This window comes from Phyllostomus discolor, chromosome 3, assembly GCF_004126475.2.
Source record: "Phyllostomus discolor isolate MPI-MPIP mPhyDis1 chromosome 3, mPhyDis1.pri.v3, whole genome shotgun sequence".
Lineage (NCBI taxonomy): Eukaryota > Metazoa > Chordata > Mammalia > Chiroptera > Phyllostomidae > Phyllostomus > Phyllostomus discolor.
Window position 1 is genome coordinate 180,776,963 of NC_040905.2, and position 22,566 is coordinate 180,799,528.

At 43.6% G+C, this 22,566-nt stretch overlaps 1 protein-coding gene across 1 annotated transcript; it reads right to left on the reverse strand.

Annotated features, from left to right (window-relative positions):
• Positions 1–4,753: 4,753 nt before the first annotated feature.
• GAS1 (growth arrest specific 1) lies at positions 4,754–7,092 on the reverse strand. The gene has a single exon (XM_028514530.2). The coding sequence runs from the start codon at positions 7,056–7,058 to the stop codon at positions 6,030–6,032; it is 1,029 nt and encodes a 342-aa protein (XP_028370331.1). The 5' UTR covers positions 7,059–7,092; the 3' UTR covers positions 4,754–6,029.
• Positions 7,093–22,566: the final 15,474 nt, after the last annotated feature.

A 22,566-nucleotide genomic window follows, 5' to 3' on the forward strand; every position in this document is an offset into this window, starting at 1 on the left:
AAGCTTTCAGCTAGGAATTCCAGAGGTTTCTTGTCATGTACACTGTGCAGGGTAAAGTCAATGCTTGGCATGACATTCAGATGTCTGTGACCCAGTATTAACCCTTCTTTCATACCCCATCCTTGTTACTTCCTACCTCATGCTTTGGTGGTAATGAATGGTCACACACAGGCCGCTCCGCTCCTCTGATGGAAATGCCTTCCCCACCTTTTTCCTTGCTAGCTCCCCTTCCTGTCTGTAGACCTAGCTTCAGTGTTGCCTTCTCCAAGAAGCTTTCCTTAAAGCCAACATTGGGCTAAATCATCTAGTTCTACTTCTCTGTGCTTGCCATTTGCTGTTGAAAGTGTCTGTGTGTCTCCCATCCTGACTACCAGCTTGTCTCGGGACAGTGAAGTTCACATTGGCTGCCACACGGAGTAGATCCTCAGCAAATGCCTGTGGAAGCAAAATGGACTCTTTTTGTCCGTTTCCTCATGCCGTCAACTGCTCAGGGTTACATACATGAGTTTTGGTCGTCACAAACCTTACCCCAATGTTTGCTACAGAAGGATGCTCCAAATAGGTATACCTAAGTGAGAGGTAAGGGGTTACAACTGAAGGCTGGACTGGCATTTTCGTAAAGCAGATGTCTACAAGAAGAGTCTCAAACCTGCTGAAATGTCTCCTATCTTGGTGCATAGAAACAGCTGACCAGTGATAAGATATACTGTAGGATCTAGTTGTGAGCTATTTCTCCGTTCTGGCATCTACAAACTCACAAATGTCCTATAGAACTTATAAAATTTAAATAAAGAAATTAAATCATAAGAATAGATATTGGTAATGAGAGAACATAAAGGTGTTTATAAAGTCTGGAAACAAAATATTTTTTTTTTTTTTGGTTACAGATTGAAGATGCCCTTAATGACATTGCGTGTGGATTCACCTGTTTGTAGACTTTAACATTCACTTCGTTTGCTTACAGAGAACTCATCAAAGCTGTTTGTAGTATGTATCAATATCATTGAGAGTAACCGAAACTTTGATCTACATTATAAAATTGGGCTCATAGCACTACAAAATCAGCAACATATGGTTTTGACAAATGCCATGTAAAAAAAATGTAGACATTTGATTTTATTATGGAGCCCAAGCTCCCAAAATAAGGGATGAAAACACTGTGCATCTCAGCAGCTCTTCTCGCTTCTATTGCACGCACATTACACATGGTTTGGAGGTAGCTCTCCAAAATATGAGCTGAAAGCTTCCTCGGAAAGCAAATCTTTCCCACATCCTTCCCTGCAGTTCCTCTTTAAGAGGTGTCAGCATGGCTGAAAGAATGAAGTGGCTGCACATTGTTCTGTAGTGCTATTATGTGCTTAACATTTCCATAACAAAAGTGCCACTCGACTTCTCCCCGATTAATGCAGCTTGAGGGCTCTTGTCGTCCTTTAATAAAACATTGTTGAAATCATTTATTTAGAGCCCCTGGTTACTAGTGGGAGAATGACCATCTTTGTGCCAAAATATAGTGTATACAGTCCACTATTTTGTAGTAGATCATTCTGTGATTTAAGAAATTGATTAAATGGATGTCTTAGAAGGTATTTATGCTAATAGCACATTACTTATGTCATTCAGATAGTCAAGGGTGAACCTTTTCAACTGTCCAGCGAAGGCAAGCCTTCATATGGAATACAGTAACATCCAACTTTACTTGACTCACAAGGCTGTGAGACCCACTGGCAACCCAGGCATTTGTAACGTGAGGTTTCTCAACAACCTTGCTTTGGGAGAAACCAGGTCAACTGACAAGTATTTCTGATGTTCCTTGGTATAAGAGGTCAAAAACAAATAATGCATGCTCTTCTTTTGCTAGGTTTGACAGGGTTATATGAAGTTATGTTTGAGAATGTCCACAGTTGAACTCACAAAGTAGGCTAATAATGCAAAGCCAAAGTTTAAAGTAGAAAGATTTTCAAATGCGGTGTTTTATGACTCTGAAAGTTCTCATGGCCTTTTCCTCCTCTTTTTAATCTATACTACATAGTGGTGCTGGGATGAAGTGGGGTGTGAGTGCAGGGAGTGGTGAGGAAGGGACTCCCATTCCATACTGTGTCTCTTGATTCTTATGGGGAGAGTCTGCTGGTTCTGAGTCTTGTCTTCCCCATGCAAACCCTACTGGGAGTGCTGCTGTGCACCCCAGACCTGTCAAAGCATGGTGGCCCCTTTAGTTTGTGGAGGTGGATGTCAGGAGCCGCTTTCTTACTTTTGGACATTTGTAGGGGTCTTGTCTAATCAAAGGGAGGTCCTACTACTTAGTACAAGAATTTAGTTCCCTCCAGTCATTTTTCCCCTTTACATATGAACATTGCCCACATACATTGCTATATATTATTAAAAATAAACAAGAGATCTTATGTCCATTGTGGTCATATACAAAAGCATTGCTATGTGCTTGGGTGAACAGTGAAGGCTGAACTTCCTTCTATTTACTGTATGGTCACTGTCAGTTCAATGAACTGCCTCCTTGTTCTCCGCCATTGTCCCCCACTCCCTTAAACATTTGTCACTGAAGTGCCTTCAAAGACAAATAAACTGTCACTGAGAAGGCAAACCCGTTAACTGGGAAAAGGAGGACAACTGCAAAGACCCATGATTTTACATGAAATTTAGAAGGAATTGCTTGCTCTCACTCCAGAATATTTCTGTGGGAAGTGTGGTGCTTTTTGAGAATCCCCAGGAAAAGCCAGAGATACTTTTTCTTTCAGTAATGGTACTTCCAGGCATTCTCCATCTCAAATGTCCAAAATTCCAAAAGGCTCCCCAGAGAGCATGAGATATTACAGATGTCAACATCTGTAAAAATCCTTTCTGCCTAGGAGCAGATGGCAGCCTACAATCCCATAACTAAAGCTGAAGGTACTAACAGCTCAGCAACCTGCTCTGGAATCCACTGGGTCTGCAGAGGCAAAGGGAGGCTCCTGGGCTCCAGTGTCGAACTGTTTAAATTGAAATGGACCACCGATCAATGTTCACTTTCTTCAAGGAAGAAAGCATAAAGCCTCATGTCTTCTCTCCCCAAGAGCTAGCTGTGTTGATTTATTCCAGGCAGATGCTTTTGACAGGACCCTGTAAAATCAAGTCGTGAGTTTATTGTGGCAGTTAATTATCAGGCCTTTTCTAGTGCTAATGCTTTTTACTTCTTACTGGAGAAAACTGGGCCTTTTACTGGGACAAAGACTTAACTTTTAGTCGAGTGTGTTAAAATAACATGAAATGGAGATAATTTAAATATATTTAAGGGCAAGCGCAGGAGTGTTGCTAACTTGACGTTTTGTAAAGAAAGCTGATTTCATTTACAAGTCTTTTGGAATACCCTTTGTTCATTTCCCAAAGAAACAAAGCTTTCAGCTTTGTTTTAACAATATGTTTACTCAACCATTCAGGTGACCCGGTTCCAGCCACACACCACTCTCCTAGACTTCTCCGAAACTACAACTAAGCCTTTCTGATGTTCCACACATATGAATCTCTTGGCTTTAGATGCAACAAGAAGCACCTACAAGCCCTCTATAAAAGCTGGGAAAAGAGCCACTTAAAGGAAAAGAAACCTTGAAAGTAGGGGGTGGGAGTGGGTGGGAGGAAGTTGGGAGGGGGCATAGCTTTGTTAATTACTTCAGGCAGCGGAGAAATCTGGTTATGTTTTCTCAGCACATGTTAATATCATATAAAGAGACACGAGATCTTGCTAATCTGTGGACCCCTCAGACAAAGTTTATTTGTGGTGACTTTTAAACTCCTGACTTGCCTTCCAATCACCGCGTTTAAAATGAAAAGCTTTAAATAAACACCAGGAATAGAAGATAAATAAACTTTTTTTCCCCCTTGCAAGTGCCTAGCTTGGCGAAGTTCAGACTCAAATCCCCAGAGGACAGAGCGCTCTCTTTTGTGTTAATGTTTAAAAGATTTTCCAATGCCGGAGTTTATTCCTACTGCAAACATTTCTATTTACAAGGTCAAGTGTATCAGCACTCGACACAGCTTAAGAGTGTAATTATTTATCTAAGGGCGTTTGAGTGTAGATCAGTAGCTCTGGCAGGAACCCAGCCTTCAGCCCACTGCTAAACAACTCCTCACAACAATATTACAAGTTCTGGTAATTGTTCCTCTCCCCAGTGTGTTTACTTTCCCTCGCCTGAATGTTTTGTAACAAAATTTTGTACTTTTTCACCCAAAGTGTGAAAGTGACTTTGAAGTATTGAGTCTCACAGGTTTCCTAAGACCTATTGGTAACAGATGTTATTGGCATGTTTGATGGCATGAGAATGTCTAGTAGCCACTGAGGACACTCCTGGAAGAAGGGGTGGGGCCAAGGGGTGTCCCAGTGGAAATGGTAGAGATGTCTGGGTTATCCCAAATTATGTAAGAGACATGATTTTGTGACTTCTCTTCACCAACATAAAAACCAGTGGAGACCAATCAATTATATCTTGTTAGCTGCCTCATTTACAGATGTCTAATTGTTCATTAAATTAAAGGCATAAATAATAGCACTCATTTCTTGTCTTGTACTGTATTTTAATTTCAGTTGATGGTTGATAGATTCCCAGTGGCCCCTCCACCTCCTTCCTCACCCATTATTGGGTTAACCACAATGTAGCTCTGGAAAGCAACTACACCATATTCATTATTTAAAACTCTTTACTGATGTACACATTTTAATAAAAACAAATAATAAAAAAAAGAATGAAAGAAATACACAAAGCCATAGTTACTTAAAACATAAGACTTTTTTTTAAAGATGTCTATAAAAATACGTTTAAGGCAGTTTGGAAATGCATTTATACATTTCTACAATGTCCATAAATTCTCTTGAAAATAAGAATGTTAACTTCAAATCTATAAAATACACTGTACATTTCAAGGCTGTTCTAGACAGAGCACACTTTACAGCGGACTGTGGGTTTGGATCCCTGGTGACAGTTTCTATACATTTCAGGGAGAAAAGGTGTAATATGAACGTGGATTTAAAGTTTTTAATTTTTTTAAAAAATAAATTATTTCTGAAGCATACAATTTATAAAAATTCTATATACAAAGTACAGCAACTGGTAACAAACCCCAGTTTTAATACAATTTATATAAGAAGTACCAGGGTTTAGCACCCTGATAGAAGCAGAAGCAATATACGTTCTCTGCATATTTGTACATACAGTTTCTTGATGTAAAGAACAGAAACGACAACAAAACAAACATCATAAAGGGGCTTTCATAGATGGCAGTGCAGAGCTCATTTAATACAAACTTGCATTTTCAGTATCACTAGCAACTCTTTAGACCAGCATTTTTGACCCTTAATCCTAAGAAATGTACTAAGAGATCAGAGTGGTGAGAATGAAATTAAGCTCAAGGGCTCAAAGTTACCTAAAACTAATTCAGGGATACTAACTTCTCACTCCTACCCCAAACTGAGAATTCAGGGCGCTGGTACCAAAACCAACGAACCGGTTGATAAACGAATGAACCAGTAAGTGGGACTTTTCTGATTACTGACGACTGCAATGTCCTCACAGGCCACAATAAAAGTCGATACCGGCTCCCCTGCAACCCCCCAAATGCTCATAAACTGACAGCCTCTTTTGCAAATATAACCTCCCTTCAAACCCCTTGCTCCGAGCCCAGTCCCTTGAAAAATGCTAAGGCCCCACTGGTCAGCACCCTCTTTGGAGTCCAGGACTACGTTTCTGCTCGCCCCCACCCCGCCCCGCCGCCCATTCCATACCAGGCGTCCAGAACTTGAGCTAGGCTAGTTTCTGCAAGGCAGACGTGCTGGGAGTTTCTGGAGCCAGAAAAGGGGCCAGGGAAGGATGTCCAAGAAGTCATGCTCGGGAGAGGAGACGAGCAAAGTGCCAAAGTTGTGGCGGGGAGACTAAGTTGAGTGAACTTTGAAAACGTTTTGGCAAGTATCCCCATCCATCCCCTCTGTCCCTAAGACACAGGTGCCCTGGGACGGGCCCTCCCGAAGCCCCTGTCGGAGGGCGCGAGAGCTAAAACAGCTGCGGGAGCAGCAGCAGCAAGATGGAGGCGAACGGGGTCCAGGCGCCTCGGGGAGCCAAGCGTCCACTGCCGTTGCTGCTCCTTCGCCCGGGCCCATAGGGCAGGTCCCCGTGGCCGCCCGCCGCAGCAGCGCCGCCACCCGGGCGCGGCTGGTGCGGGATGCCGTCGTCGTCGTCCAGCGGCTGCTCACCGCCAGCGCCCCCGGCGCGCTGCTCGTCGTCGTACTCCTCGTCGTAGTAGTCGTCCAGGCCCCCGTCCGAGCCGCTGCTGCCGGGGCCGTTACCCAGTTCGGCGCCGAAGCACAGGCGAGCCATGTTCTCTTTGACCGATTCGCATATGGGCCGCTCAAGGCCGTCGCACACACAGTCGTTGAGCAGCGCTGCCTTGGGCACAGCTAGCATGTCCTCGATGACAGTGCGGCACTCATCTGTGCAGCGCAGCCCGTTGAAGAGCTTGCCGCAGTAAGTCAGGTAGCGGTTGAGCGCCAGGTTGCAGCGGCTGTCGCGGTCGCAGCGCCGGCGGGCTTCGGTGCAACCCATGACCCCGCCCGCACCCGGGCCGCCCGCGCCGCCGCCGCTGGTCCGGGGCAGGCAAGGCTCAATGGCGCGCTTGGTGGACTTGCAGTTCTCGTCCTGCGCGCAGTCACAGTCCTCCAGAGCGGGCCCGCGGCGCGTGTGGTTGAGCTGAATAAGGGCCGAGATACAGTGGCTCGGACAGCGCCAGCGCGACGAAAAGGATGGGGCTGAGGCCGGGAAGGCGGCTGCAGCTCCGGGCGCGTCGCTCCCGCCGCGCTGCGCCAGTACCGGCGCGCACGCCTCCGCGTACTGGTTGTAGGCGTAGCTGCACTCCGGCTCCCCCTGGCACTGGAGCAGCGCCTGCCAGCAGATGAGGCGGCGGCCGTGCGCCAGCCCGGAGCCCCGCGGCGCCGAGCCTAGCAACTGCAGTAGCGCCATCAGGCACAGCCAGGCGCCCGGCACGGTCCCCCCGCGGGCCCCGCCGCCCAGCAGCCCTGCCACCATCGCGGGCAGCGGCGGCCGCCGGGCGAGGAGGGGAAAGGAAAGGAGGCGCGGGGAGCGGCGTACACGGAGCCGGTGGAAAAGTTTGCCCCAGTCCTGCCAACTTCTTGCATGAGTGTTTTCATAAATCCATGCGCGCCGCTGGCTGGTACTCCGCTGCTTGCAGAAGGTCGGTCTGGCTCTGGCTGCCGTGGCTTCCTAGAAACGCACAGCCGCAAAGAGCCCCTCCAGTCGGTCCCCGGTTGTGGCGGGAGGCGCTCACTGCCGCCCCGGTGGGCTGCGGGCCGCGGGGCCGCGGCGGCGCTGCAGGACCGCGGAGCGCCGCGGGTGCATTTTGCTCCGCGCCTGCAGATCCGTTGTGAGTCCGCGGCGGCTCCTTCCTCCCCGGCTCAGCGCCGCGGCGCTGCCGCTGCGGGCTCTCGCATCACGCCGCTTCCTGGCTCGCTTCCCAGCGCTGCCCGCCTTCCCGCGGTCCGGCCGCCCGCGTCCCCTCCCCCTCCGCCCGCGGCGACCCCGGCCTCGGCCGAGCTCTTGGGAGCCCTTTCCGGGAGGCGCGGAGAGAACAAGAAACTCCGCGCAGCCGAAGAGCGGCTCCCGGGCTTCCCTCGCCGGCGGCTTCTCGGGTGACAAGGAGCCCGGGGAGCGGATCCGCTGAGCCCGGCTGCGGACTCTCGAGCAGCGAGGCTTTAAATACAAAAGTGGGCCGGGAGCCCCCGCGTGGTGCCGCGGTGCCCCCTCATTATGCATGCATGGAAAAGCAAACAAACAAAAACATTAGCAACGCTCCTCCGGCTCGCCGAGCCCCGGCCCCGCGCGCTCGGAGCCTGCCCGCTTTCTCCTTTCTCCACTCTTTCGCCCTTTGCTCGGCCCCCTTTCCCGGCTTTTCGAGATGCTATTGGTCCTGCCCGTTGTTGTTGAAACTTTTTTTTCCCCGGAGCCGCTGGAGTGGGGTTGCGGAGTGGGGGAGGGCGGGGAGGTTGGTGGGCAGCTCACATTCAGGCATTCAGGGCTTGAAAGGAAGGGCTTAAGAAGCCTGACAGAGGCCCAGGAGCTCCTCCTACTCTTAAGGAGGCTCGGATATGGAGTCCCCAGCTCGCGCTCTTACACAGCGGGCTGGGTTTAGGGGCAGCTGTTTGCATCCGGCTGGGCCACAGCCCTTTTTGTTTGGTTCTTTTAAACTTTTTTTTGTTTTTGGTAGTTGCAGTAATTATGCCTGGACTCCATCTGTGCCTTCGACTGGGCTCCGAATTTGGAGCTTTTCAAGTTCCACATCTTTGGATCCTGCTCATCACAGGCGGGAGGGGGTAATCAGAGAATTTATAGTGGGACTTCGAAACTTTAAAAACAAAACAAAACAACAACAACAAAACAACACTGCACCCAAGGAAGAGGCGCACACTTTAGTTGGGAGGTTTGGGGTATTAATGAAATATTTACAACACCCCCCTACCCCAGCACCCCGTTCAAATTTGCCAGTCTGGCAGGTATGACCCTAGAGCCAGGCATCGTTATCAGTTAACACAAATCCAGTCAACTAAATTAATATTTTAGGAATATGTTACTAACATGACTGGCGATGAAAAATAATCATAGCCTTAAAAGTCTAGAGATGTTGATCAGTACCGTCTGGCGCAGTCACAACAGAGAGGAAGGGAATAACTGGTACGATCCAAGGTTTCTATTCAAGTGCCTGTTTCAACCCCTCACTCGAGGGTACAGCAACCTCTGCCCTCCTGGCGCGGGAGTTTGAGATCTACCTTAACTGCGGCGCAACGCAGCCTTCGACCACCAGAGGCACCGGGTGTCTGCGGCCTGTCAAAAACTGGCGCTTTTTTTCCTCCCCTTTCCGTGGAGAGACTATCAACTCCATCTGTCACAAAAATTAAGGCTAAGTCTCCTCTCCAGAAGCAGAAGGAGCCGGGGCTCCAGCGCGCTCAGAGTTCGGCTGTCCGCCTCTCCCCGGAGGCCAAGTGGATTTGAAATGGCAAAAGTGAGAACAGGGCCACATCAGACTTACAGGCTGCAAAAAAGCCTCCCGTTCCTGTAGAGGCAGCTGCATTCCTCAGACGCGGGGTCTGCCTTAGGGAGCTGCACCTCTGCAATTCCCAAAACAATACAAAACAAAATAAACTTTAAAAGAACCTGAGGTAAAGCAGACCTCTTTGCCCTGACTTGAGTCACACAAAACACACACATACACACAATCAATCTATATTTAAAAAAGAAGAAGGAGGAAAGAAAAGAAAGGCTACAACTGTGTGGCCATCTAAACAACCAGTTTCCAGGCTCTGGATTTTTGTTGTTGTGTTATATGCCAGAAGGGCTTGGACAAGTCCCACTCCTTCTCTGTAACTTGGGAACCACTGCTCTAGAGAATCACATTTTGTGGGGAGCGGGGGTTGTTGTTGTTTGTAAAATTTGTCAGCTCTCAGATTTAAGGGACTCCAGAGAGCTTTGTGTGCTTCAGGGACACCTCAGCACCCCAATCTCAATGTTTCAGACCTGCAGGGCTATCAGGGGCCTGATACAGGCGGAAGAAGGACGATATGATGAGATAGGAGAGCCCCATGAGTCCCAGAAACCTTGGGTATCACCTTGCTTCACATTCCAGGTTTGCATTGATAGCTAGCCACCAGACCTCCAAGCCATCCCTTGTCACCCATACACCGACCCCCATATTACTATGTACATCCCTTAAACTGACTTAATACCCATCCCCCTTCCACCCCACCACTCCCTCCCCAAATTCACTTCATCCTGGAATCTCTATCTGTTCTCAGCAAAATCTCCAGGTTCTCTGTGTCTTCATCTTGTTTTTCTATGTGTTCAAGTGGTTCTGGCTGAGGGGCTGTGATGGCCAGATCCAGATGCTTGTGGGGTGGCTGGCTGTCGTGCCAGGGCACATCCAGGTAGTAATTTCCCAGCATACTATGGGCAAAGCTGTGGGAGGAAGAAGAAACTGTGCAGGGAGGGAAACTGGCCCCAGATGGCTTCTGGTTGCTTCTGCCCCTCTTCCCTTTTCTGTGCTGATCAGTTTGTGGTTTCTGGACACACAGAAGTTTCAGGGAGTTTGAACAAAGCAAAAGTAATTTTTTGAGGAGAGATGGGCTGGGGGAGGATGGTGGAGGGGAGATTAAGGGGAAGGAAGTCCCCTGGGAAAGGGCCAGGCTACAGTCCCCAGATATTTTAGGCATTGCGAGGGACTAGATTTCCCCTGAATCCTCCCAGGGGCCCAGTGAGAAAACTGAGGCCCAGACAGGACAATGGAGTTCTGAGTGGTTGAGGCAAAGCCAGACTCCCTACACTTCCATGTTAGTCCCTTCTCCTCCACCGGGTACTGCACAGTGACCCCCACCAGGAGGCCCTCTCTGGGACCAGTCCTATCTATGAGCCCTGGGAACAAGAGGTAATGTGAAATACCAACTGTGGACCAAAGGCAATAGAAACCTTTTTAGGAAAAAAAAATCTTGCATATCTTCAACCTCTTTCTGAGCTGGATCTTCACATTCTTGCTCTAACTAAAACCCTCTGAAATCTATGGAATGGGAGAGAAAATATTTGCAAACCACATATCTGGTGAGGGGTTAATATCCAAAATATATAAGGAACTCATAAAACTGAAGAGCAATAAATAAATAAATAAGTAATCTGATTTTAAAATGGACAGAGGGCTTGAATAGACATTTTTCCAAAGAAGGCATACAGTGGCTAACACACACATGAAAAGGTGTTTAACAGCTTTAATCACCAAGGAAATGCCAATCAAAACCACACTGAAGTGATCACTATATACCTGTTAGAATGGCTGTCATAAAAGAAAGATAACAAATGCTGGCGAGAATATGGAAAAAAGGGAACTCTGGTGTACTGAGGGTGGGTCTGTAAATAGGAACAGTTACTGTAAAACAGGATGGAGGTTTCTCAAAAAATTAATATAGAACTACCATAGCATTTAGCAATGCCACTTCTGGGTATGCATCCAAAAAGATGAAATTACTATCTTGAAGAACTATTTACACTGTTATGTGCATTGCAGCGTTATTCACAATGCCCAAAACATGGAAATAATGTAAGTGCCCATCAATGGACAAAAATAAATAAAATATTATATATATACACACACACAATGGAATAGTATTCAGTTGTAAAAAGAAGGAACTCTTGCCATTTGTGTTAACATGGATGGCCCTTGGGTAAGATGGAGAATTTCTTATGGAAAGGAGCCTCCCACAGCTGTGGTAGTTGGGGCAGCAGGCAGTGCAGTCTGCTGCTTCTGTGTGTGGTATTGAGCCATAATTCACTATGGGTTGGCCAGACAGGCAGTTGAGAAGGAAAGCTGGGATAACTGGAACCCATGAAGGTGAATTGGAACTGGCATTTCCTTCATCACTGCCGTCCTCAATGCTACAGGGGTTGACCTGCACCAGAAGCTGGTACCATTCACCATGAAGCTGACGTGCCCTTTGTCTAGGGCTGGGAGGAGCTGAAGCAGGAGAGCTGGAGGGTGAGCTGAGAAAGCTCAGGTCCAGGTGCTGTCTCATTCCAACCAAGGGGAACTTTCGATCAGCAAGGACTGGTACACACTGTCATGATGCTTGAAGCCCTCCACCTCCTTCACAGGGTAACAGTAATGTTGCAGCTGCTTTACTTCCTCCTCCAAATCGGGTGCAAAATTTCCCTTGTGGCCAACACTGACAAGGAACCATGCAAGGGGGAGAATTCTGAGAAACATAGTTCCAGCTCAGCTCTGTTGACGTAGTACAGGGCCACCACAGATGCCTTTGGGCATTCAGGCTTAATTTTCTCAGATGTGCTCTTCCTCAAGGTTTTAGCATCTGACTTGCTGGCTGTTTTTCTCTCCAGACTACTCTTATCATTCATGACAACCTTGGCCTCTTAGCTCCTTGGCTTCTTTCACATTCAACTATCAACTGGTAATTTTACCTTACACCTAGTCATTAACATGTTAACCATGTCACCTGAAAATTTTTTAATTCAAAATTTCTAATTCAAACGTTATTTCCCTAGGCAACATCTCTTGTCTATCCAGGTCACCTGTCTCAGTCTTGTCACCTCTCAGCTCATCTAGACTTGAAATTTGCAATTGCTTCTTCTGCTGCTGCCTCAGCTCTTCTACAATAGCTTTCATTCCCATCCACCTGTAATAGGCTATACTTTCTACTGTCTTAAAACAAAATATCTGCACCTCCCTGGAACAGAAACAAACCTTCTTAGACCTCAAGCCCTCAATTATCCCATTTCTATGAAAACTTGGAAAAGTTATTTTTACTCACTTTTTCTGTTCTCCCTTTAATTTACTATAATCAAGTTTCACCCTGCCATTTTTCTCACTAAGGGTGCTAATGACCAAATGGCCACTTCTCAGCCTTTGTCTTATCTGGCCTTTGGGCACCATGGGGCATGATCACCTCTTCTTTTCCAAGTGCTTATTTATTTGGCTTTTCACCCCGCTATTTCCCACTGAACTCCCTGGTGGCTCTTTCTCTCACTAAATTGACCTCCTTAGGTAATCCCATCCAGTGCCTTGGTTCTAAATTACATCTCCGATTTTGATATTTTTTATTCCAGTCTTCCTCTGATTTACATGCATATATATTCCCTTGGTTGTCCAATGAGCATTGCAAACTTAATGCCCCAAGAGCACTTCTGACTTCCTACCCCAAGCCTGTCTGTTCCCTGGTGTTTCTGTGGTAGGTAGTCTCCACAACTGGTCTGCATCAGTTTCCTCCCCCACGCTGTATCCATGCTGCTCAGATCTGTCTGCTCAGGCAGAGTCTAATTTCCTTCTCCTTAAATGTCAAACAGGTCTTAGTGACTTTGACCAATAGAATACAATGACAATGACTGGCATTCTGTAGCTTCCAGGCTAGGTCACAAGAAGCCTTGAAGCTTCAACCTGGCCTCTTAGTATGATTGCTCTGGGGAAGCCAGTCACCATGTAAGAAATCTGACAACCTTGAGACTGCCATGAGGAAAGCCAAGGAGAAGACACATGGAGAGAGAAAGAGAAGCCTGGTTAGCTCCCAACTTTTACAGACAGGTGACTAAGGAAGGCAACAGATATGTGAGTGAAGAAGTCATCTCGGATGTCCAGTCCAATGGGACCTTCAGATGACTCCAGCCCCAGCTGCCATTTGATGGAAAGAACATGAGAGAAAGCCCAACTCAAGGTCAGGGTCAAACAGGGCAAGGTGAGTGAGGCACCTATGTGTAAAAGTTAAGGGAATATTCTCATAGTGAAGTTTCAGGGACCTCAAGGGTAAGTGCATCCTTAAGTTCTATACCCTAGACACTTCACTCACCTGACCCTAGTTCTGGTTTTGCCCCATGCAGTAACAGTACAGCTTTGCTCAGTCAACTCAAAGGATCATGAGAAATAACAAAGAATGTTCTTTTAATCCACTAAGTTTTAATAAAACAGTAGATAATCGCATACTTATTTTCATCATACCCAACTGCTTGGATCAAATACTCTTCTCCTTTTTGTTACATTGCATATTCAACTGATGGCTGATTATAGGCAGCCAATAAAATATTTCATGAGTTGAATGAATAAAATATCAAAACTTATTGCTTGCCTTCTACATCAGCCAACCCAGAACTAGTCCAAATAATTTATACTGTATAAAAAAGGAACTGAGACTTTGAGAGGTTAAAGAATATGGGAAAGTTCTGAAGTTTAAAATATAAAATTATATTTCTATGTTAATTTAATTATTGTGGATGATTAAACCATAACTTTTGTGATATATATATATTTAATTTTATTTTAATTGTTGTTCAAGTACAATTTTCTATCTTTTACTCCCATCCCAGCCCACCCACCCACCCTCCCCACCTCCCTCCCATTTCCACCCACCCCTAGTTTTTGTCCATGTGTCCTTTATATTTGTTCCTGTAAACCCTTCCCCTTTCCCCTGAAATTCCCCTGAAATTCCCTCCCCTCTTGCCTCTGGACACTGTCAGCCTGTCCTCTATTTCACTGTCTTTGGTTATATTTTGCTTGTTTCTTTGTTTTGTTGTTTAGGTTCCTGTTAAAGGTGAGATCATATGGTATTTGTCTTTCACTGCCTAGCTTATTTCGCTTAGCATAATGCTTTCCGGTTCCATCCATGCTGTCACAAAGGATAAAAGCTCCTTCTTTCTTTCTGCTGTATAAAATTCCATTGTGTAAGTGTACCATAGTTTTTTGATCCATTCATTTACTCATGGGCACCTAGGTTGCTTCCAACACTTGGCTATTGTAAATTGTGCTGCTATGAACATTGGAGTGCATAGGTTCTTTTGGATTGGTGTTTCAGGGTTCTTAGGATATAATCCTAGCAGTGGAATTGCTGGGTCAAAAGGCAGATCCATTTTTAGTTTTCTGAGAAATTCCATACTGTTTTCCATAGTGTTTGTACCAGTCTGCAATCTCACCAACGGTGCACTAGGGTCCCTTTTTCTCCACAACCTCTCCAACACTTGTTGTTTGTTGCTTTGTTTATGATGGCCATTCTGACTGGTGTGAAGTGGTATCTCATTGTGCTTTTAATTTGCATCTCTCTGATAGCTAGCGATACTGAGCATTTTTTCATATGTCTCTGGATCCTCTGTATGTCCTCCTTGGAGAAGTGTCTGTTCAAGTCCTTTGCCCATTTTTTAATTGGGTTGCTTGTCTTCTTGGAGTAGAGTTGTATAAGTTCTTCATATATTTTGGAGATTAAACCCTTGTCTGAGGTATCATTGGCAAATATGTTTTCCCATACAGTTGGTTCTCTTTTTATTTTAATACTATTTTCTTTAGCTGTGCAGAAGCTTTTTATTTTGATGAGATCCCATTTGTTTATTCTTCCCTTTATGTCCCTTGGTTTGGGGGACATATCAGTAAAAATGTTGCTGCGTGAAATATTTGAGATTTTCCTATGTTCTCCCTTTGTCATATATTAACTTCATGAAAGTTATGATTTAATCAGTGGGAAAAGTATGGTCTCTTAAATGGGCAAAGCTGGCAACACTAACTATTTAGAAAGAAATGTAAAAATAAATTCTAGATAAAAACTTAAATATAAATATTAGCTGATATATATATATATATATATATATATATATATATATATATATATATATAATGAAGGCTCTTCTAACCAAGACTGGAAAGTTAGAAGATATGGAACAAAAACATAGTTGACTATAAAAAATTAAGAAGTTGTATGTATGGAAAACATACCAGAGACAATGTTGATAGACACATACACACACAGATCTGGCAAGGCTATTTATAGAGTAGATGACAGAAGGTTAATTTTCTAATACACGAACAGCTCTTATAAACTTATAAGAAAAAGATAGTTTAAGAAAATGGGGAAAGATGGAAATAGGCAATGCACAGAAGTGTAAATTCAGGTGCCAACAAACAAGTGAAAAGATGCTTACTGTTAAACTAGCAGGTGAAAGGAAGCTGGAAAACAAGGAGCTATGACTTTAGCACCTAATAGGCATAGCAAACTACGAATGCTGTGTGTACTCTAGCAGTCCCGATGGGAACAATGATTCTTTTCCCAGAAAAGTTCTGGGGGAAGTCCTGGAAACTCGTTTGGTCTGGTTGTGTGAGGGTGGTCCCTGAAGGGAGACCAAGGCTGTCATCAGATGAAAAGGCATCCCCTACCCCAGGGGTCCCTGGCCTATCCTGTGGGTTGATGCAGGTCCAGGGACTGTGTTCCTCAGTGGTCCATGAGAGTGTGGGAGTAAGCATCCAGATACTTCTATAGCAATCTGGAAGAGTAATTTTGTGTCTGCTGAATCCAGTGAAAATTTGGAGATTCTACTTTTTTGGTATCACTTAATTTTTCTGCTAATCTGTTTTTACTCTGTTTTACAAAAAAGTACCTGTCTCTAATGGGTAGAAACAGTATCTTGTCTTTTACAACAGGTCATTGGAGAAGCCCTGTGCCGCGTACTACTAGTAGTTAAGTCCTTTGAAGGTAAATAAGTTGGTAGGTGCAAGAACTTAAGGATTCCCCACTATGAGAAGATTAATAAAAGTGTAAGAAACAAACTACTGACTCTTCAGAGAATGTCATAGTAACTCTAGAATGCAAAATGACATCACAACCTCGCTTTTCCTGACAGACCCAGGAGCAGACAGAGCAGCTGTTCTCCAAGGGGCAGAAGCGTGCCCCACACCATCGCCTGGGGACTCCAGAGAACAGAATCCTGGCTGGGTTTCAACATCTAATAACAAGAGGAAATCCCACAAAATCAGTAGGAGCTCCAATTCTCAGGAAATTTGACTTTCATACTCTGTGAAAAGGAGACATTAATGGAACGGAGATTGAAAGCCCTAACAGTAAAGTCTATATAGACCATTTGAGGCACAACCTGCTTCAACCTCTGTGGTTTGTAGCTGGCAGCACAGTGTTCTACAAAGAGTAATTTTTTCCAAGTTAAAAACTTGTACACACTTGGACATTACACCTTAAGTTAACTGGGGCCAGTTCTCCAACGGGTATCGTAGAATGTTTCAAAGCTGTGCCCAGTCTTGTTTTAAAATCTACTTTTTCACTATTAAAACAAGAACCTTTTTCAAAATTTTGTAAATCTGGATAAACTGTTCTCTAAATAAAAATAACATAATTTGTAAGAGAAGTTATGAATTGTCTTAAAAATCTGCCTTTTTAAAAAACCTCGTAGGAATCTATAGAAAGATAATATGATTCTGTCCCCCAAAAAAAGACAAGAAGAAAAAGAGAAAAGAAAAGCTGCCACCAATAAAAACATCCATCAACAAGTTAGTATAATTTGTAAGTGTGTGGTTGTTTCTCAAACAATTTGAGAGAAACATATTAGAATTGCTAACCTCTTTATTGTTGAGAGTGTGTAATTGTCAAAGTATCTATGGTCTCATTGGCTGATAAAGATTAAAGTTATCTAATTCTTTTTAATGACATGTGTATTACAGGACTTTAACACATTGCCATTCACATTCTACTTACATTTTAAATCTGCTTTTCACTTAACTGTTCATTTTCCACTGAGTTTGATTCAGATGAAACCTACAGGTATTTACTGAGTACCTCCTATGTCCCAGGAAAGGGAAGATTTTTTGGGGGGGAGGGCTTACAACTTTGTTTTCCTATTTGTTTTTTTGGGGGGGTGCTATTAAACTTCATTTAGAAAAATCAATATTAGGTTTTCAGAAAAGTTGATTGAAAGTGCAGTTTTCACATATCCCCTCTTGCCTGCCCCTGCACAATTTCCATTATTATTTACATCTTTTATTAGTATGGTACATTTGTTATAACAATGAACCAACATCGATACATTGTTATTAACTAAAGTCCATAGTTTACATTAGGGTTTACTATTTGTGTTGTACATTCTGTGAGTTTTGACAAATGTGTGATACCGTGTATTCGCCATTATAGTGTCATGTGGAATAGCTTGACTGCCGTGAAAAACCCTTAGAAACACTGTTTTAATCCAGAAGTCACCTTAAGTTGAATCTTTTTCTTTATGGCTTCATTACTTAATGCTTCCACCTTTAGGGGATTTTTTATCCATTAAAATAATACAGTGAGGTCATATATGCCATGTGGATCTAAAAGTTGTACACATCTGCCCAAATGGTTGAGCATTTACACTGATAAAATCATTCGCATCACCAGTTATCCATCTCAGAAGTACGGACTGTGCCCTCAGCTGGGGCAGGGCTCTGTTCCAGTGTTCTGACTGGGGACGTTTGTGACAGGTGGCCTTCAGCTACAGACCTTTGCTTCATGCCCCGGCATACAGTTAATTACCAAAGCCCCTCTCACAGTTTTTTGTGTTTCCAGTTTATTTCATTTAAAAATTAAGAGAATTTTAAAATAGAAAATATATGCACATACATTGATTCTTGAACAACATGGGTTTGACCTGGGCAGGTCCATGTATATGTGGCTTTTTTTTTCAATAAATATGCACTATACTGCAAATGTATTTTCTTTACCTCATAATTTTCTTTTTCCCCCCAGCCCTTCCAGGGCTTTTATTTTATTTTTTATCTTATGTATTTTTCCATTACCATTTATCCTCTTTACTTGCCCCCCCAACCACAGTCACCACACTGTTGTCTATCAGTCCTTTCTCTTTTTTGCTCGATCCCCCCCACCGCCCCCTCCAGAGCTGTCATCTGCTATCTGTGAGTCTGTCTCTATTTTGCTTATTAGATCAGTTTGTGCATTAGATTCCATATATGAGTGAAATCATGTGGTATTTGTTTTTGTCTGACTGGCTTATTTCACTTAGCATAATATTCTCCAGGTCTATCTATGCTGTTGTAAAGGGTAGAACTTTCTCCTTTTTTACAGCTGAGTAGTATTCCATTGTGTAAATGTCCCATAACTGTTTTATTCACTCATCTATTCATGGACATTTGGGCTGCTTCCTTATCTTGGCAATTATAAATAATACTATGATAAACATATGTGTGCATAGGTTCTTTCCAATTAGTGTTTTGGCTTCCTTTGGATATATTCCCAGAAGTGGGATTTCTGGATCAAAAGGCAGATCCATTTTTAATTTTTTGATGTACCTCTGTACTGCTTCCCACAGTGGCTGCACCAGTCTGCAGTCCCACCAGCGGTGCAAAAGGGTTCCCCTCTCTCCACGTCCTCGGCAGCGCTTGTTTGTTGATTCATGGATGATGGCCATTCTGACTGGTGTGACGTGATATCTCACTGTGGTTTTAATTTTCTTAATGGCATTTTTCTCTAGCTTGCTTCATTGTATGAATATGATATATAATACATGTAACATACAAAAGATATCTTAAGTGACTGTTATGTGATTGGTAAAGCTTCTTGTTAACAGTAGGCTTTCAGTAATTAATTTTTTAGGGAGTCAAAGTTATGCATAGATTTTTGACCGTGTGTGGCAGGGAGGGTTGGCATCCCTACCCCCTGAGTTATTCAAGGATCAGCTGAGTAGAAAATGCCTCTACTCTTCTTTGTACCCAGAAACTCACTTTCCTCAATCAGTTATCAATTTAGTGTATGCATTCCTAGATATATGTGTGAGCGTGTGTATATATATATGTAGATTAAACAATGATCTTGTTTTTTTTAACTGAACAATATATATTTCTGGACACTTTCACATGACTTCATAAAGTGCTGACATATCTATCACTTGCTTTTCCTTTTAATGAGTGCATACTATTTCATTTTGGATATTTCATAAATTATTTAACCAGTTGTTTATTAATGAATGTTTAAATTTCAAGTTTTCATTACTGCATTGTGGCAATGGATAAATTTGCACATATGTCATTTCACAGGCACTTTAATACCTAGAGGATAAACTTTTAGAAGCAGAATTACTGAGTCAAAGAGGAGGTACATTTTAAATTCCGATAGATCAATTGTTCTATGTTCTGCACGGAAGTTGTGCTTGTTTGTGAGAATGTTTGTCTTCTCACGCCATCACCAGTATGACATATTATTTAACTTTTGGATCCTTTCCGCTCTATAGGTGAAAATTGTATCTCATAGTAACTTTAATTTTAATTTCTCTTATGAGGGGGAGCCCCAAAACCAGTACTTATTTATAAAAAAATGTGCATTTATTCTTACATGCTTAAACTTCAGTCACCTTTAAGATATTCTCCATTTGATACATATATCGAGACATTTTTTCCACTGCTCAAAATAGTTTTTGAACTCATTGATTTTGATGCCTTTTAGTGCTTCTGCCATTTTTTTGTTTCACCTCTTCCACACTGGCAAAATATTTCCTTTTGAAGAGTTTTTTTCACCTGGGGAAACAAACAAAAAAAATCACTCTGGGTGAGATCAGGTGAATAGGGAGGGTGGAGGCCAGAGGTCATGCCATTTTTGGTCAGAAACAGCTAAACACTCAGCACAGTGTAGGCAGGTGTGCCTGTAAATCACCCATCATGAATGGGTGAATGCATTGAAAGAATCTTAAAAAAATATTCACTGAAACTGAGCACAGCTTCTCACAACAACCCCAGCTGGTACACTGATACACATAGGTTCTTAGAACACTCACCTGGTGGTGGGAAGCTTGTACTATAAGAGGTCCATGCTCCAGAAGATAGTTTCAGTTTTTGGAGACCCCTGTCATATGTGTAAGACAAGTGTTATTTAAGTTTATGTAAAGTTAATAAGGTAAACATCGAAGACATTTAAGCTCAAGGAGGTTAAGTGATCCAACATCACCAACTAATAAGCAAGAACACCCGGGAAGTGATTGCTCAAGCTTGGCTTCCTTAGCTGCTACCCCAGGTCACTTCCATAGTACCCAGCACAGTGCCACGATGACTGCTTAAACATTTGCCTTTCCTGACAGTTTCCCACCACTTGATCAATCATTGTCAAAAAGGTGTAAAGAATGCCTTTTATAAAGGGAAATAAGACTTCTTTCTAGTATGGCAAAATCAATGAAGTCTGAAGAATCCTCCCAAAATCCTTTTAAAATCATAGGAACTGCTCCCCGCTCCTGAAATAGATAAAAAAAATACTTATCCGAGTCACCTGTGAATGACTGACATAAAATGTACTTCTATTAGAGGTGAAAGCATCTTATTATTGATTAAACATATTTGAGGAAAAAAGCTTTGTTCTTTGCTCACCACTTTTTCACTGTGACTCACCCGTTTCCTGTCTCTCACGTCAAACTTGGAGCATTGGGTTCCTTATTCTGCAGAACCCCGAGGATCTTGTGGTTTCTGAGCAGCAGCTGAAGACTTTGTCCTCATGATTTGTGTACATAGGTACATATGTATGTCATCGGTGTTTGTTGTGGGTGTCAAGCGGAGGCTTGTCCCTGAACTGTGCCATCTCCTGACACAACTGTCCCAGTCAGTTTGCTGATGATAGAAGATTAATTGTCCTGATCATCATTTGCCTGAGGTCAGTGGTGGGTTTGGGGATGCTAGAAGGGACAGAGCCATCTGGAGAGGAGGTGGTTTCCTGTGGTCCAAGGGCACGGTAGCCTGTGGTCGTTTGACTGTTATTAAACAGATCAACACCATGAGTAAATGAGGGAACTTTCTTGATTAGAAAATACATCAATCCTGAATTATGAATTTTCCCTGTTATTATCCTTTATTCAACAGATATTGAGCACCTGCTATGTATCAAAAACTGTTCTAGGTTTTGGAGGTCTCGCAATAAGTAGCACAGGGAGAAATGCCTGCACATAGGGTTATTGCATACTACGGCCACCATGATTTTCTTTTCCCCATGCTCCGGTTCTCCTGGTGAATCTGAGGACCTCCCGCATCATTGTTAGAAGAGTGGGCTCCATTGCTGGAAGACCACAGATGCCCTTAGGCTCAGCCTTATCTCTAGGCTACAAACAAAAACAGTGAGCACAATTGCTTTCTAACATAGAGTGCTTCTCCTAGGTGCTGGGAACAAAAGTCTCTAAGATTCTCACATCTTTCAAAAGCATCTGGAGGAAATATAAATGACAGGGGGAAAAAAGCATCCCTTTAAAAGTTGGTCAGCTACTTTTCTGCCAAGGGCTTGTCAAAATTGCTCAAGAGAAAGAAAAAAGAGAAACAAGTGCACATATACATTTTTAAAGTAGCTAGCAACCAAGACAACACCAATTATTTAACCACAGCAAAGAAACCAGCAGCCAAACCACACTGATTATTTAACCGCGTATCCAAGTGCTGAACACAGCCATAGCCAGCCACGTTAATTTAATGTAAATATCCCGCATAACCAGCCCCCAGAAGGCAAGAACTGCAGCAAAGGACAGCTCCTCACCTTTTCTCGTCTTGGCTCCAGATGTCTCTGGAGCTGGAAAACTGGCTACAGTCCAACAGATATTTTTCTCTTTCCCCCTCCTTTTCTGTGTTTTAGCTTCTCTAAAACCTCAATTCATTCTTACCCTACTGATCTGCCAGTTTCACATGCATACACAGACTCAGGGAGACTTTTCATTTGGTAAATTCTGTTCTTTTCCTCTTCATTGCCACCTTTTCTTTCTTTTCCATTACAAGCCTCTCTCTCTTTCTCCCTTGCTTTTCAACCTCAATGCTTTTTCATCCTCAGTGTAATTGATTCTTACATAATTTTTACTAATCATAACATGTAATGCTTATTCTCAGGGAGCGTTTATGAGGGAAACACGGCCTTTTGCCTTTGCTGTTTGCAATTACACAATATGCAACAGGTGAAATCGACAGTGTTCAGAGGCTGGAAAGGAGGAATAAAAGGAGGAGAAGATGACTCCAAGCTTGTGAGGCAGGCTACACCTCTAAGCTTCAGATTGGTTTTCCTGCTCCCCCAACACTTTCACAGGAAAACGCAACACTCGTTGGCGATGCAGCGTGTCAGAAACAGAAGCCCGAATTTCAGTCTCCCTCCGACTCACTTATTACCCAGTGTTTTCTCGTCTCAGCAAGTGACAGTGCCATTCTTCTGGTTGCTCAGAACAAGACTTTAAAGGAGATTTTTGAGTTTTCCATTTCTCTCACAGTCCCACGAGCAAA

What these genes read in the sequence shown, in the direction of transcription:
- GAS1 (XM_028514530.2), bottom strand. Translation starts at nt 7,058, where the DNA reads ATGGTGGCAGGGCTGCTGGGCGGCGGGGCCCGCGGGGGGACCGTGCCG.